The 13,846-nt window shown below is 33.7% G+C and overlaps 2 protein-coding genes across 6 annotated transcripts in view; both read left to right on the top strand.

Annotated features, from left to right (window-relative positions):
- The window catches only part of LOC121114137 (SLIT-ROBO Rho GTPase-activating protein 1), a 45,231-nt gene extending 41,688 nt beyond the window's left edge, over positions 1-3,543 (top strand). For all 4 annotated transcript variants that reach the window (XM_040708001.2, XM_040708000.2, XM_040708002.2 and 1 more), the window contains exons 8-15: positions 34-179; positions 247-593; positions 657-777; positions 837-1,093; positions 1,158-1,223; positions 1,296-1,479; positions 1,556-1,907; positions 2,200-3,543. In XM_040708001.2, coding sequence (XP_040563935.1) covers positions 34-179; positions 247-593; positions 657-777; positions 837-1,093; positions 1,158-1,223; positions 1,296-1,479; positions 1,556-1,907; positions 2,200-2,922 — 2,196 coding nt within the window. In that variant the 3' untranslated portion in view covers positions 2,923-3,543. The remainder of the gene's footprint in view (positions 1-33; positions 180-246; positions 594-656; positions 778-836; positions 1,094-1,157; positions 1,224-1,295; positions 1,480-1,555; positions 1,908-2,199) is intronic.
- A 2,364-nt stretch (positions 3,544-5,907) lies between these two features.
- LOC121114138 (uncharacterized) lies at positions 5,908-11,538 on the top strand. 2 transcript variants are annotated; one of them, XM_040708004.2, is made up of 5 exons: positions 5,908-6,823; positions 6,881-10,112; positions 10,173-10,355; positions 10,876-10,981; positions 11,280-11,538. In XM_040708004.2, the coding sequence occupies exons 2-5, from the start codon at positions 8,261-8,263 to the stop codon at positions 11,377-11,379; spliced, it is 2,241 nt and encodes a 746-aa protein (XP_040563938.1). In that variant the 5' UTR covers positions 5,908-6,823; positions 6,881-8,260; the 3' UTR covers positions 11,380-11,538. The 2 variants fall into 2 exon arrangements, with proteins under 2 accessions (XP_040563938.1, XP_040563937.1); XM_040708003.2 differs by having other exon boundaries at positions 6,881-10,355.
- The last annotated feature ends 2,308 nt before the right edge of the window (positions 11,539-13,846 follow it).

Raw genomic sequence — 13,846 nt, 5'->3', positions numbered from 1 at the left:
ACAACTCATATCGTTACTTCTTCCCACTTCTAGAAATTTAGGGAATACGTATTAAATTCTAATAGAGTGGCTCGTCTTCAAGCCAAATATGATAACATCTGTAAAACTCTCGGTGATGAGTCTACTCATCCAACTGAGGGTATTTTAACACTAACTCGCAGGCCAAATTCAGCAAGAAGGTAATTATAATTATTGAAATGATACCCAAATATTTACACTAATTATTTTATATTATACACTCACTAGGCGTAGAATAGGTAAAACACCTCGACAAGGTCAGCCCAAGCTCTTTGGTGGTAGTCTAGAAGAGTTTTTGGAAGAATCAAATGAAGACATTCCCTTAATTATCCGAAGTTGTGTTCGAGTTATTAATATATACGGTCTTCATCACCATGGAATTTTCCGTGTATCTGGATCTCAAGTCGAAATTAATAATTTTAGAGATGCGTTTGAGAGAGGAGATGATCCTCTTGCGGATATGACTGACGCTTCTGACATCAATTCAGTTTGTGGAGTTCTAAAGCTCTACTTGAGAGAGCTTCGGGAACCCATTTTTCCGATTCAATATTTTGATCAATTTATTGAACTTGCTCGTAAGCTGTGTTTTTCTTTCTTTGTATTACTTATTTTTCTATATTGTTTTTGCTTTACATCAGAAATGGAATCAAAGCATGAATTTGTTTCTAAAGTGCGTGAACTCGTCAAAACCTGGCCTACAAGTGTTTTTATTGTTATGAGATATTTATTTGCATTTTTGAATCATCTTTCTGAATACAGGTAATGTGGCCATAGGGGAAAAAACATTCATTATTGATATATCTCTTTACTTACTTCAGTGATGAAAACTTAATGGATCCGTTTAATCTTGCTGTTTGTTTTGGACCTACATTAGTTCCTATACCCGAGGAGAGGGATCAAGTACAATATCAAAATCTTGTCAATGAGCTCATCAAAAATTTTATCATTTTTCACGAACACATTTTTTCAAGTGATGTTCCTGGTATGAGATATGAAAAATATCCTAGTCGTGAACCTGAAGATATGGGAGATTCCCCTAATATGGTTATTGACTCGGGTGAAACTGTTGAAGACGGTAAACTCTGTACATGATCTTTATAATTATCTATGTTATAATTCGGGTTTTTTTTCTTTTTTAGACTCCGTATTCACTGAAGACGTTGAGAGAGATGACTTTCCTGATTTGTCTCTGGATTTATTCGGAAGTAAGGATTGATTTTATCTTTTAATTTCAGAGGATATAAATTTAGTGATTATGCTTTCTAATTGTTTTATAGAATCTTCTGAAACATTGGAGGCTCAGGCTTTGTATGAATTCAAAGCTAGGTCAGCACGAGAAGTAAATTTCCATAAAGGGGATACTGTTCTACTATATAAACAAGTTTCAAATGATTGGTGGAGAGGCTCTGTCAATGGTACAGAAGGCCTTATCCCTGACAAATATATTACGCTTAGAATACGGTAAATATGAGTTGACTTGAGCTTTATTTTATGATCCCTGGTTCCTAATTTTTATTTATTTTTTACATTTGTTCAGAGGCGAAGATGATCGCAGTGGCTTGGAGGAGCTATCCCGCAATCGAAGTTCAAGTAGCACTAGCGAAGGACATTCTCCAATTCAAGCGAGTTCCTCTGCTGCCGCTCTACTATCCAACTCTGCTCGTTCCACTTCACGGTCTCAGTCTTCTAATACTTCAAATGAAATATCTGTCACGGTTACTCCTTCCACATCACCTCTAACCTCGACAAAAACTGCTTCCAGCTCTACCACAGTAGTCACATTAACAAGTAACGATGAAGATTTGACAATTCCGGATCCTCTTTTAACTCATGTCATAAGAGTGTCTGGCGATTCTAATAGCAATAACAGTGAAATTTCGTCCACCGAGGTATAAAAATTAATACATCTCCGGTTAACACACCTATGACTTCTTCCATCTTCTACTTCTTCTTCTACTAACACGTCTAATATCACCTTTCATAACAAACTTTTATGCTTTAAAAAAAAAAAAAAACGTACCGTATCTGTCTGCATTTTCATACAAAATGAAAAGAAAAAAAAGACTATTTTAACTTTTTGGTTTGGTATGAATATGTAATTTACTTTATTACTTTATGTACATACATATATCCCGTTTGTCTAAAAGAGCTTTTACAACATAAATGCCCAATAATTTATAGGGTCATCCCTCCTCGCACTCTTCTCGTTCCTCATCTTCCCCTCCAGCCCCTTTAAGACGCTTAGAATTAACCAATTCCTCTCAAGACTCCCTCACGTCATCGGGATCTAATCAAGAGTTGGAAAAACAATTAAATAATACTTTGGCAGAAGTAGAGGCCATAACGGATGATATTGTGAAAAAAAGTGCTTCTGGAGCACGACCCAGGATTTATAACGACTTGAATCAATCTGAAAATGGAGCAAGCGGAGGAAATGGTGGTAGCGGCAATCCACTTCCTATTATTAACAATAGTAATACGACCAGTGGGGTCTTACTACGCCAGTCGAGTTGGGCTTCATCAAGACGCAATGAGACTTCGCCTGATACACAGCAAATTCCATCGCAAAGTCATGATGGAGGTCAAAACTCGTTTACTGCAAATCGTCGACTTTGGGAACGATTAACCAGCGCACAACCTCATCTTCTAGAGCATGACGAACAAAAGAAAAAGAAACAAACGCCGGATCTTGTAATGGATCTACCTGTAAACAAAGCCTCCGCAATTGCGTCTTCATCCTCATCACCTCGCTCAAAAATTCGGTCCACCTCCACAACGACTTCTACTACTACGAATGCCGCCGTGCCTGTCAGAAGAGCAACAACACAACAGGAATTGAGTCGAAAAGTAAATAATAATTCTAATTCTTCTCTACACCACCGAGAGTCTTCAAATAGGACTTAAAAAATGAATAAATCTATGCTTTTTATATTATTATTATTCAATACATAATTATTTAATGAGAAGGGAAACAAATTAATACAAAAAAAAAAAAAGTTTATTCTTACACCTATCTATCTATCTCTTTCTATCTGTCTGTCTTCTTATCTCTTTCTATCTATCTATGTATATTTTAAAAAAAATATTTGATAAATATTTATAGTACGATACAAATTTATGAATGATCAATCTCTATTTTATGCCAAAACATATTCTATGATATTTTTTATTTCTACTTTTTTATAACTGTGATGATCCAAATATTATTATTATAAACTATAATTAATGATTATTATTACTTTGTAGTAAAGAAAAAAATATATATTATATATTTAAATATCAAAGAAGAAAGGTTTCTTTCAACAATCCTTTCAACCCTCCCCCTAAACACTTTTGTCATCCCTTACTATATTAATTCATTCAATTGTGAATATCAAGACACGTTATGGCTATTACATATTAATTATTATATATTTTTGGATGGTAATTATATTATATTATTATAGTGTATTGTATTAGACTTGATTTCTATTTCGAAAAGTTAATATAAATATATATTATTATTAAATGTGCTATAGAAATCTACTGTCCGTGTTTTATTATTTCTTTTGGATCAGTGTATTAATTAATGATATATAATATAATACAGGGCGAGGTAACATAATTTACTTTTTTATAATTCACGGCAATCAGACTGTAGGAGATATTCTAAAGTTTTCATAGAAATACAGTGAGTCACTATCGTGCGTATTTTTTTTTTTTTTTTTTTTTTTTTTTTTTTTTTTTTTTGCCAAATATGTTTTGACAATATTTTATAAAATTAAACTAATTGCAATTTAATTCCTGAGTTGTTGTTGGATCCGCTGTCATGAAAGACTTATAAATAGGTGCTGTTTGTCGGATTTTCGGAAAAACACATTTTTAAGACTTGTGGAATCGGAAAAAACTAATTACTTAATGCTCCACCATGATCATTAGATATTAAAATACCAAAGTTCGGTTTTTTAGTGTATGGACTATCTGATAAGATTTTCAAAACTGGGTAAAAAAAATTTCATTGTATAGTATCATTGTGAAACAAGAAAAAAAATTGATTTATAAAACTTTTTTTATTGCCTTTTGGAAAAGGGAAGTTATGTTGTCGTGTCCTGTATAATTCATCATCATGAATCAATAACGTTTTGACAAGATAGGGATTGGATTTCTACTAGACATGTTAATTCAGTCTTATTTTGATATATTACAATTCAACATATTTCCGTTACATTAAGTCTCGTTAGTATTTCGTGAAGAAAATAAACAATTTTATCTAGTCAGAAAAAACATTCAAAAAAATTATTAGTCTTCGTATTTATTTTGTGATTGACATACGAATTCATTTCGTCTAGTCATACCTGAGAAAATTAACACTATATTAAACTATTTTAATTTTTTTCCCTAAATTTCCAAATTTTGCTGAAAGATAATCAAATAAGTTCAATTAAAAGCTTGGCCCATTTTTTTTTCATTTCTACAGTTTTTTTAATGTATAAAACATAATAATAAATTATTCGAAATTTATCATAAAAAATGAGGGGTTCACAACAGCAGGTTATGTGATTGGAGCTTGTGCTCCTTCAAATAGTATTACACCTCATTGGAACAACTTTTAAAACAAAAATTCCCTAAATTGAACGAACCAATTCTTTTGAAAATCAATTGCAATCAAAAATGAATTTAATTATTTTGAAAAAGCACGATAAATGAAATTTTCTAATCATGCCATCAATGTTTTTAAGTAAAAAAATATGTGTAGACATACATTAATTAATTATTTTATAGTTTAATTGTAAGTAAAACAAATTATCTTGATTTTGTAAGGTCTTAGTTCCAGAAGTATATTTGCTGAATCCATAACAAAAAAAAAAAAAAATTCCTTTAAATAACTACTGATTTGTCAAATAATTAATTTGTTCAAGTAGAAATAGCTTTTATTTGAGTGGATATAACTATTTCGCGAAAAAATTATTGAAATAATATATTCTATGTCTTCAATTACCTACGATTTATAAACGACCATGAGCCTCAATTAAATAATAGTATTTAGTAGAAGAAGCTTAAAAAAATAATCATGGAGGTCAAAAACACCCCCACCTGAACATTAAAGGTACCTTGACTGTCTATGAGGCATTAAAGTTTTATAGGTATTACATCGGAAAAAATTCAATACTTGGTGGATATTATCAAAATTAAAAATACTCCAATGACGTCATACTTAGCTTTACATATAATTTTTTTAGCCAAGAATATAGATGGTACTTATTAGTTATTGTACTAGATATGGCTCATTATTTCAAAGATTTTTTAACATTCACTAAGTAGAAAAGCTAAATGTTGTATACCTTTTTTTTAATTTTAAGTAGGATATAAACTCTTTATGTAGATTTCCTAATAGTTAAAGATGGATTTCTTAGCCATATCCTTAAAAGAAATGTGGCCACCCGTACATTCCTCTATGGTATTAGGGAAGACAGAAATGATATAATATGGAGATATCTTATTCCAATTTGGAGTTAATTGATTGTATATTATTGAATATACTTTAATAATATAAGAGCATTATTTGGATATATATTTGAATTATTGTAATTTAAATATTATAAGGTATAAAGGAATTTGTTTAAAATTATATGTTTCTCCATTGAGCAAATTTCTTATATGTTAGGATAAACAAGAAGTTTATGAGCTCTTGTTTAGTTTCATAGAAGTTAAAAATTAAAATACATTTTGTTATATGTACTTTAAAAAAATAGAGATTTTCACAACTATGGTCATGTCTTCCCTATTATATCTCTTAAAATAACGCCGCTGTTGGTGTTTGACTTTTTATTTGATAAACTATAACAATATTTTTCTACGATATATCCGTCTGACGTCATCATGTGTCTTTTCTTTGGGATATATATTCTACTGCTGTTGCCCTTGTTGTGATTAGCGATTACTGATTAAATATGTTTTGTACAAGTTGCAACTTGTATAAACAAGTTGTTCAAGTTGCAATTTCTTCCTCTTAAAATGATTTTTTTAATTACAACATTGGTACCAACAATTAATCGATACTATAATTACTTTTTGATATTTTAAATTGTCGTGGTTGTCATTTATTTATGAATAATATAACTGTGGACATTTGAACTTAATAATGTACACCAATACTTATATTTTAGTAATTTGTATTGAAATAGTCATAAATCAGACCACTAATATGTCGATCCCCCATGGAGCATTCAATTATTGGACCATGTTTATCCCAAGTACTGTAAATCTTTAATTTAAAATTACCTGTCCCATTTTTTGTTTTCAACTTGTACAAAATCCCAACTTGTACACAATATATGAAAAAGTCTGCTGAATAGTGAATCCAAAAATGAACTACAGTAAGAACTAGCAGACAATAGTAAAAACTACTACTTAGTCCTTCCTAATTATTCCGTTCTTAAGCTAGACTACTAAGTATTAAGTGGAGACCTGGGAAAGAGAGACTAGGCTTTGTTCGCCCTGAATTCTAGGATCTGGACTTGCAGGTAGTGAGTGATTGCCGTGGAGAGAGACATGGATGAGATTCCTCTTCCGCCGAATGAGCCGTCTTACTCTCCAAGTCATGTGACAAGTTCTCCAGAGGCTCCCAGCGCCAACATGGGTACGACTCCTCCTTCGGGGGAGAAAGTAGTGCCCGTTCTTGGGAAGGAAAAGGCGAAGAAGCGGCTTCTGGCGTTTAGCAAGGGGATTTCCTTTGGACTCAAATCACGGAACAACAGGATCCAAAGCTCGAAAGACAACCCCGTTGTGGAAAATGATGAGGATGAGAATGAGTCCGAGTTGTGTTGTAAGTTTGTGTGACTCCAAATGATCCTCTCTAATGAATGTTTATTTCTGATTCTAGTCTCCTCCACAACAAATAACTTCTCTTCCTCGTCTCTCAACTCCTCCTCCGTCAAGAAGCTCAACATTGACAGCATCATGGAAGAAGAGAAAGAATTAGCTGCCAATCGGCCCAATCTCTCCTATATCCCAGCCAGATCAGCCTCATCTCATGTCATGTCCGCAGTTCCCCAGCTCATTGTTCCTGTACTTCCACCCAATGCCCTTATTCCCCAGATTCCTCCCTCATCCTTTGAAAAAACTGAGAAAAGATCTGATCATCGCTTCGATGACAGACACTCTAGGAAACACTCTGATCATCATTCCCGACGGAGCCATAGGTCCTCCTCTCATAAATATGCGGATATTGAGGAGATTCCCTCAGATTGGAAAGCGTTCAAAGGCATGGGTCTTCAAGTCTTTGAGCCAGACTTTCCTAAATTTAAACGTCGTTTAGATCGTGATCATGGAAGACTCTCTCGCGTTGAGAGTAGGAAAAGAACGAATCTTAATATTGTTAAAAGTGGAGACGAGTTTATTTGGAAAGAATATGTCAGAGACCCTGTTGCAAGTGATAACGAACTAGCATTTCGAGGATTAAGTCCTAAAATAGTTCAGAACTACAGTATGGAAGCTATTCAGGATCTTCTTTGGAGCTTAGATTCCGAATACCACTACAAAGAATTCCCTAAAGACGCTAACAAAAAAATAAAAGGGAGATATTCAGTGACATTTTGCTATAACCCTCGTTTCTATCAGACCAAATATGAGACCCGAAGTGACATTCTACAAGATGAAGAAGAACAGTCTAGATTTGAACATATACTTGAATCCTTGTTTAAAAAAAAAGAAGAAGAGATGAATAATTCTAAATTCATATCGGGTTCGTTTGTAAGCAAAGAAATCCCTCGAGTCGAGCAGCGACAATGGTACAAGAAAATAGAGAACTTTATGATTGAAAAAGAAACTATTTTTCCAGAGGTTTTGAAGGCTCGCCAAAAGGAAGGATTTGTACCAAGCAAGCAAGTTATTAAAGCGACTGTGTCAAAGTATAAAATATCTATGGAAGTTAAAGTTAAAGAAGAACAAAAATCTAAAGACAATAACATACCACTATCATCCGTGTTTGAAAAGATGGACACGGATCTGAGAAAGGGATCATTTGATGATGGTGGTGAGACAAGTCATCACAAAAAACATAAAAAGTTGAAAAAAAAAGAAAAGGTTAAAAATAATTATATTACAGATGAGGAAGAACAGGAGGATTTTCCTGAGAATTTGGATGAACTTTTATCATCGAAGAAAAGTCAATCCTCAAAATCATCTAAAAAGAAGAAGAGGAAGAAGGACTATGAGGATGATGATGAAGAAGATGAATTGCTCAATAATGAAGATTTACTAAATGAAAGTGATAAAGTACTCATCAATGAAGAAAACGAGAAAAAAGAGCCTTCTTCCCATTCTAAAAAAATCTAAAAAGCACAAAAGTGAAATCAAATCCGATCACGAAAAACGAACCGACTCCAAAAAGAAAAAAAAGAAGAAGAAACGTAAAAAGTCTATGAAGGAAAGCGAATCCCATCTCATGGATGACGGAAATGAGGATGAAGTAATTATCAAATCCTTCAAAAAGAAGAAAAAACAAAAAAAGGAAAAGAAAACGAAGAAGTCAAAGAAGAATTCGGATAGAAAGGATCAGGCGGCGAGTCCTTTAATGGATGAAGAAATTATTACAGACAAAAGTATTGGCTTGTGCAATATTGGGACTTGGGAAGATCCCATGAAACTTACGGAAATCAGTATAAGCTCTCATTGTGATGATGATGTTCGTAGTCCGAGTCCCCCTCCCTCCTCTTCTAAATCTAAAAAGATACATTCAAAGGATCCCCGAACTCGATCACTCTTTGCAGTTGCTGGCTATGGCTACGAAGAAGACAACTCTCAAAGTTTAAATAATTCTCATGGGCCACGTACTCCTAGTCCAAAAAGTAGTAGCAGGGGTCCAAGGACACCTAGTCCTAAATCGAAAAGTAATTGGAGACCTCCTAGTCCTCGCATTAGTCCACCACGAGAAATAGATGGTGGTGGTGTTGGCAGTAGTGGATCTCCAGGGTCATCTAGGAAATACAGGAGAAGATCTCGATCTCGAAGCTATGACCGTTGTAGTAGCGGTGGAGGGAGTTCAAGACATAGTCGTCACTCCAGATCCCCTAGTCATCATCGGAGAAGTGCTCCTCATCGTAGAAGTAGTAGGTCTCCAAGACGTTCATCTCATCGTCACCACAGATCTCCATCACCCATTTCTCATTACGATGCAAATACAAATAATCCACCCTATCACTTGGAACGTAGTGTTGCAGACTCTACTATTAGTGATGCAGATCTCCCTGGATTCCCTGCTAATCTCCGTCAAATTTATCCGTACGATGAATTTCATGGTTTGCCCCAAGGTCATTCTCCGAAGCGTCTTAGTCTAGATGAAAGACTCGAAAAAGAATTAGGTATTAATGTGCGAGAAGTGCATCCCCCTCAAGATTTTAGTATACCTCCTCCTGGCTACCCCATACGAGTCCCCCCTCCTCTCGTTCCTTCTCATCCTCCCCCTCTAATTCTCTCTCACATGATACATGCAGATCCTGCAATCCATCATCACCATCTTCCTCCTGCAATAATTCCTCCTCATTCTTTACCGCCTCCCCCTCTACCTCACAAAGATGTACCTGAAGAAGGACGGCTGGTGAGGGTTGGTAATATGCTTCAAATTGTGCCCGAGGCACCATCTCCAGCACCTGCGCCGACAATCTCTCAAACCCCATCCTCTTCCCTCTCTCGACCTGTCATGGTACCACCTCCGCCAACTCCAAATAATAGTGTGGCTGCGGCAACGGCAGCCGCTACTGCAGCAGCAGCTGCTGTTACTGCAGCTCTTCAAAATCCACCTGAACCTAAGGAGGCCGCTAATACAGCAGTGACTCTTATGAGAAAGATGGAGGAAATGAAAAAGCAAAGGGACAGAGAAAGAGATGCCCGTAGAGAACAAAGATTTGCGGAGAAGATGGAGAGGCAAATAGTTGAGAAGTTGCATGAACCAGATCCAACACCTAAAACGGAAGAAAACCATGTTGATGAGAATAAGGAGGATCAAGAGGAGGCGAATGAGGCAAAAATTTTGCAGGAGGCAATTTCTTCTGTTCCTGAATTGGATGAAGAATATTTTGCATCTTCTTCTCCACCTTCTGCACCTAAATCTTACAGTAAAAATAAAAAAAGCGATCGAATTCATTATATTTCCTTAAAACCTTTTTCCAAAAAAGAGAGAAAAAGACAAAAGATGGCTGCTGCCAACACAATTTCTGGATCTGCCAACAATTCTTTAGGTATAGATGAGGTAGATGAAGATGAGGAGTGGGTGCCAAGAAGCCCAGTACCTCTTCCAGATGTTAGTACATGCAAACCTATTCTCATGCAACCTGGATTTTCCGGCAGAGAGAAAAAAAGTAAATACTTTCACTCTATAAAATGATGAAGTCATTCAATAATATTGAGTAATTCAATTACCCCATATTTTACTTTTCCATTTATTTGATTAATTATTAATATTATGTATTACTTCATCAAATTACTAACAAATATCATATACCTGGTGAGTTAACACAAAAACAATCTTGAACAAAAATCGAGAAAAGAAGAAATATTTAGGTCAATTATAGGCCTTCTATTTAAATTTCTGGGATGAGTTGAAACAGTCAAAAATGTTTCCTATGGCATAGAACCTTCACTTTATTTTGATGCGGCCATTTCAAATATAATCTATCATTCTTTCATTGTGACTTTAATGAATTTTGTATACTTTAAGTGCAATTTACGGAATTAATCAGAGTAGTTTGTATATACAAATGACGATAATTATTCGTCGAGGAATACAAATGTAATCCTTCTAGCTTGCATTTGTGTTAACGAACCACATATGCACTATGTATTTGAATATTTCATGGGCGTTAATTACTTTCATTTTAGTTTTACGATATGCTGATGGAATTCTGCCAGGACAAGGCTCTCCAGATATTTCGGATATGGAGTCTCCCGCTGTTACAAATTCAAACCAAGAACAAACACAAACGACGTGAGTACATATACTGAAATTCTTATAATAATATACTATTTATAGTGTTAGATCTCGGTTGTGACTTAGTAAAATTCGCTCTAAAAAATAAAACACAAAAACAGTCTTGATCCAGTTCTACGCGATGGTTTTTTTCCGAAAGAGTTTTTGGGAAAAAATCATATGCGATATTTTTTTACTAAAGAAAAATTAGTCTAGAAAAAAATCATTTTAAGACCGAACTGAAAATTAAATACTTTCTCGGACTGAGTCTCAACACACAAATAATTTACATCTAATAATCATATTGTTTCTTTAGATCCTCCACATCGAAGAAAAGGAAAAAAATTCGATTAAAAATTATTAGTCAGAAAGAGCCTCACTCAGAGTCTCCACCGCCACCTCCCCCCATCTGGTAGCCCTCCCATTCAGCATTATAGTCAATGGTTAACGAAGCAGCAGACTATCCTTACTCATTAATTAATTATTTTTTTGTTTGTTATTATTCCGGATGTGCTTTTCTTACTCCTAATTAGAGCGAGAAAGAGGAAGAGAAAAATATATATAAAAAAGCTAAATTATTCAATTTTCCACCATATTTACAATAATTAATACTCATGTTAAATAATATTTATATATATTCATTCTCCTTGCTTACTGCTGGATTAGAAAAAAATAATGTGCAACCTCTCTTTTTCCTGAGCTTCTGCAAGATGGTATTTTTTTTCTTTTGGTTGGGTTGGTGGGGCTTGGTTTCTGGAATTTTTTTTGATAAAAAATTTAATTTTTTGGAAAAAAGTTTCAAAAAATCCTAAGCTATTCCCCCAAAAAAAAAATTTTTACTAAAAAGTTTTAAAAATCCATCGCTATTCTCTAAATATTGAACTTTTTTCGAAAAAAAATGCTAAAATAAAATTTCAATTATAAAATTCTTTGAAAAAATTTTCAAATACTTATTTTTTTGAAAAAAAAAAAAATTATAAAATTTTATAGTAAAAAGGAAAAATTCCATAATTTGGGGGGAGGCTACAGCCCTTCCCTTACACTATTTTTAATCAAACATCTTACGGACGCCTCGCAATGGACCCTATTTTTAATCAAACATCTTAGTCTAAGACTCTCGTTTGAGAAAATAATATTATAAAAAAGATCATGGAAGGAAAAAAGTACATAGAGTCCACATTTTTTTAAAGAAGTTAATAATAGAGAATATTTTATGTTAAAATCTGCCTTACATCATGGTGAGGTAAGCATTAAAAAATCATGAGCGTGCTTTCACTCGTTTTTAGAATCGATGAGCCCGCTCATGCTCAATCGGGCTCTCACTTTATTTTCCAACTTTTTAATGAGCGAAGTATCCATTTTTTTTCACGTTCACCTCAAACATTGAGCATACTCACGTCCATGAATATTGAATCCCGCTCACTGATGCTTTGACTTTCCGTAGGGCCTTTTATTTGTATGAACTTTTACTTACAAGTGACAAAAATCACAATTATTCGATTTAAAAAATAAAAAAAGATGTCACGGAGTTGCCATTTATTTGAATATATTATTAAAGCATTAGTGTAGTAGTTCTATATTTTTACTGGCCAACGAAGCGAAATTTATTTTCTAAATTGGTGCTTAAAGAAAAATAAATAATAGATACCATAGAGCTAAAAACAGATTATGGTGTCAAGGATTTATACTTGAGCGATTGGATTAGTTAGGCAGTCCGAATAAATATTCTGATAGTGATAAGCTTAAGGTAGGCTAGTGTTTGATCCACTATTAGTAGATATTATGTTAAAATCAGCTTATTAACTAAATTGATTACTGTTTCGACAAAATACTATCCCTTAAGCAGACCAAAATTAACAACTGAAGGCAATGGAACAGTCTTGTTACCTCAATAAACACTAATGTACCAATTGGTAATTAAATCAAAGATCAGATATACAAGTTGCAATCTTTGTACGAGTTGCAACTTGTATTTAAGCACATTGTATTAGTTTCAATTTCTTAGTCTTAAAATATATTATTTCATTACAACAAAGGGCGTTCTAATTACAAACTATTAACTGATGCTATATTTTTATCTATAAAAATTACTTGCTAAGGAATAATATAACTTTGGGCATTTGAACTTAATAATGTCCCAATGAATAGTCAATATTAATATACCAATCATCCATGGAATATTGCATTATTCTCATCCCAAGTACCGTAAATCCATCTTTTAAAATGATTCAACTCATTTTAAGTTGCAACTTGTACAAAATCAGAGCATGTAAATATAGATATATTTTTAGGAGTTTGTTTATTAGACAAGGGCATCCGCGGGGGTGGGACGAAGGGGCTGTAGCGCTCCTCCCGAAATGAAGGAATTTTTCCTCTTTACCAAAAAATTTAATTTAATTTTTCAAGTTTTTTTCCAAAAAATTTAAATTTCTATTAATAGCTATGAATTTTTGAAATTTTCTCCCAAAAATGAAACATTATAAATTTAATTTTTGGATTCTTTCCAAAAAATCCTGTGGACGCCGTTGCTAGAGTAACACTTTTCAATAGGTGTGTATTCTCTATGGTCTCGGAGATCTTCGTTTATATAGGTATGTCATAGAGAACTGATCAAAAATGTAAATAAAGAAAAATATCCCCGTCCTGAATATTATAAATAGCAAGTTACGTAGAATGTCGACATGAGCTAATTTTTGGTTTAAGTAACGTTCTAGCTGAAGATTTGTATGTGTCATTAGCTTTGGAAGAATAATCAGCATATCCATCAAATGCTTGAAAGGCTATTAGAAAACTGAGAAATATTCAATAAATAATGCTTGGAACAACCAATTTTCTGAATTTAATGGTAGATTAATACAATATTATGTCATTAAAAAACAAAAA

The sequence above is a fragment of the Lepeophtheirus salmonis genome, chromosome 3 (genome assembly GCF_016086655.4).
Source record: "Lepeophtheirus salmonis chromosome 3, UVic_Lsal_1.4, whole genome shotgun sequence".
NCBI classification, from domain to species: Eukaryota; Metazoa; Arthropoda; class Copepoda; order Siphonostomatoida; family Caligidae; genus Lepeophtheirus; species Lepeophtheirus salmonis.
Note: the sequence above shows the minus strand (reverse complement) of the source record. Positions and strands in the feature narration are given on the sequence as shown.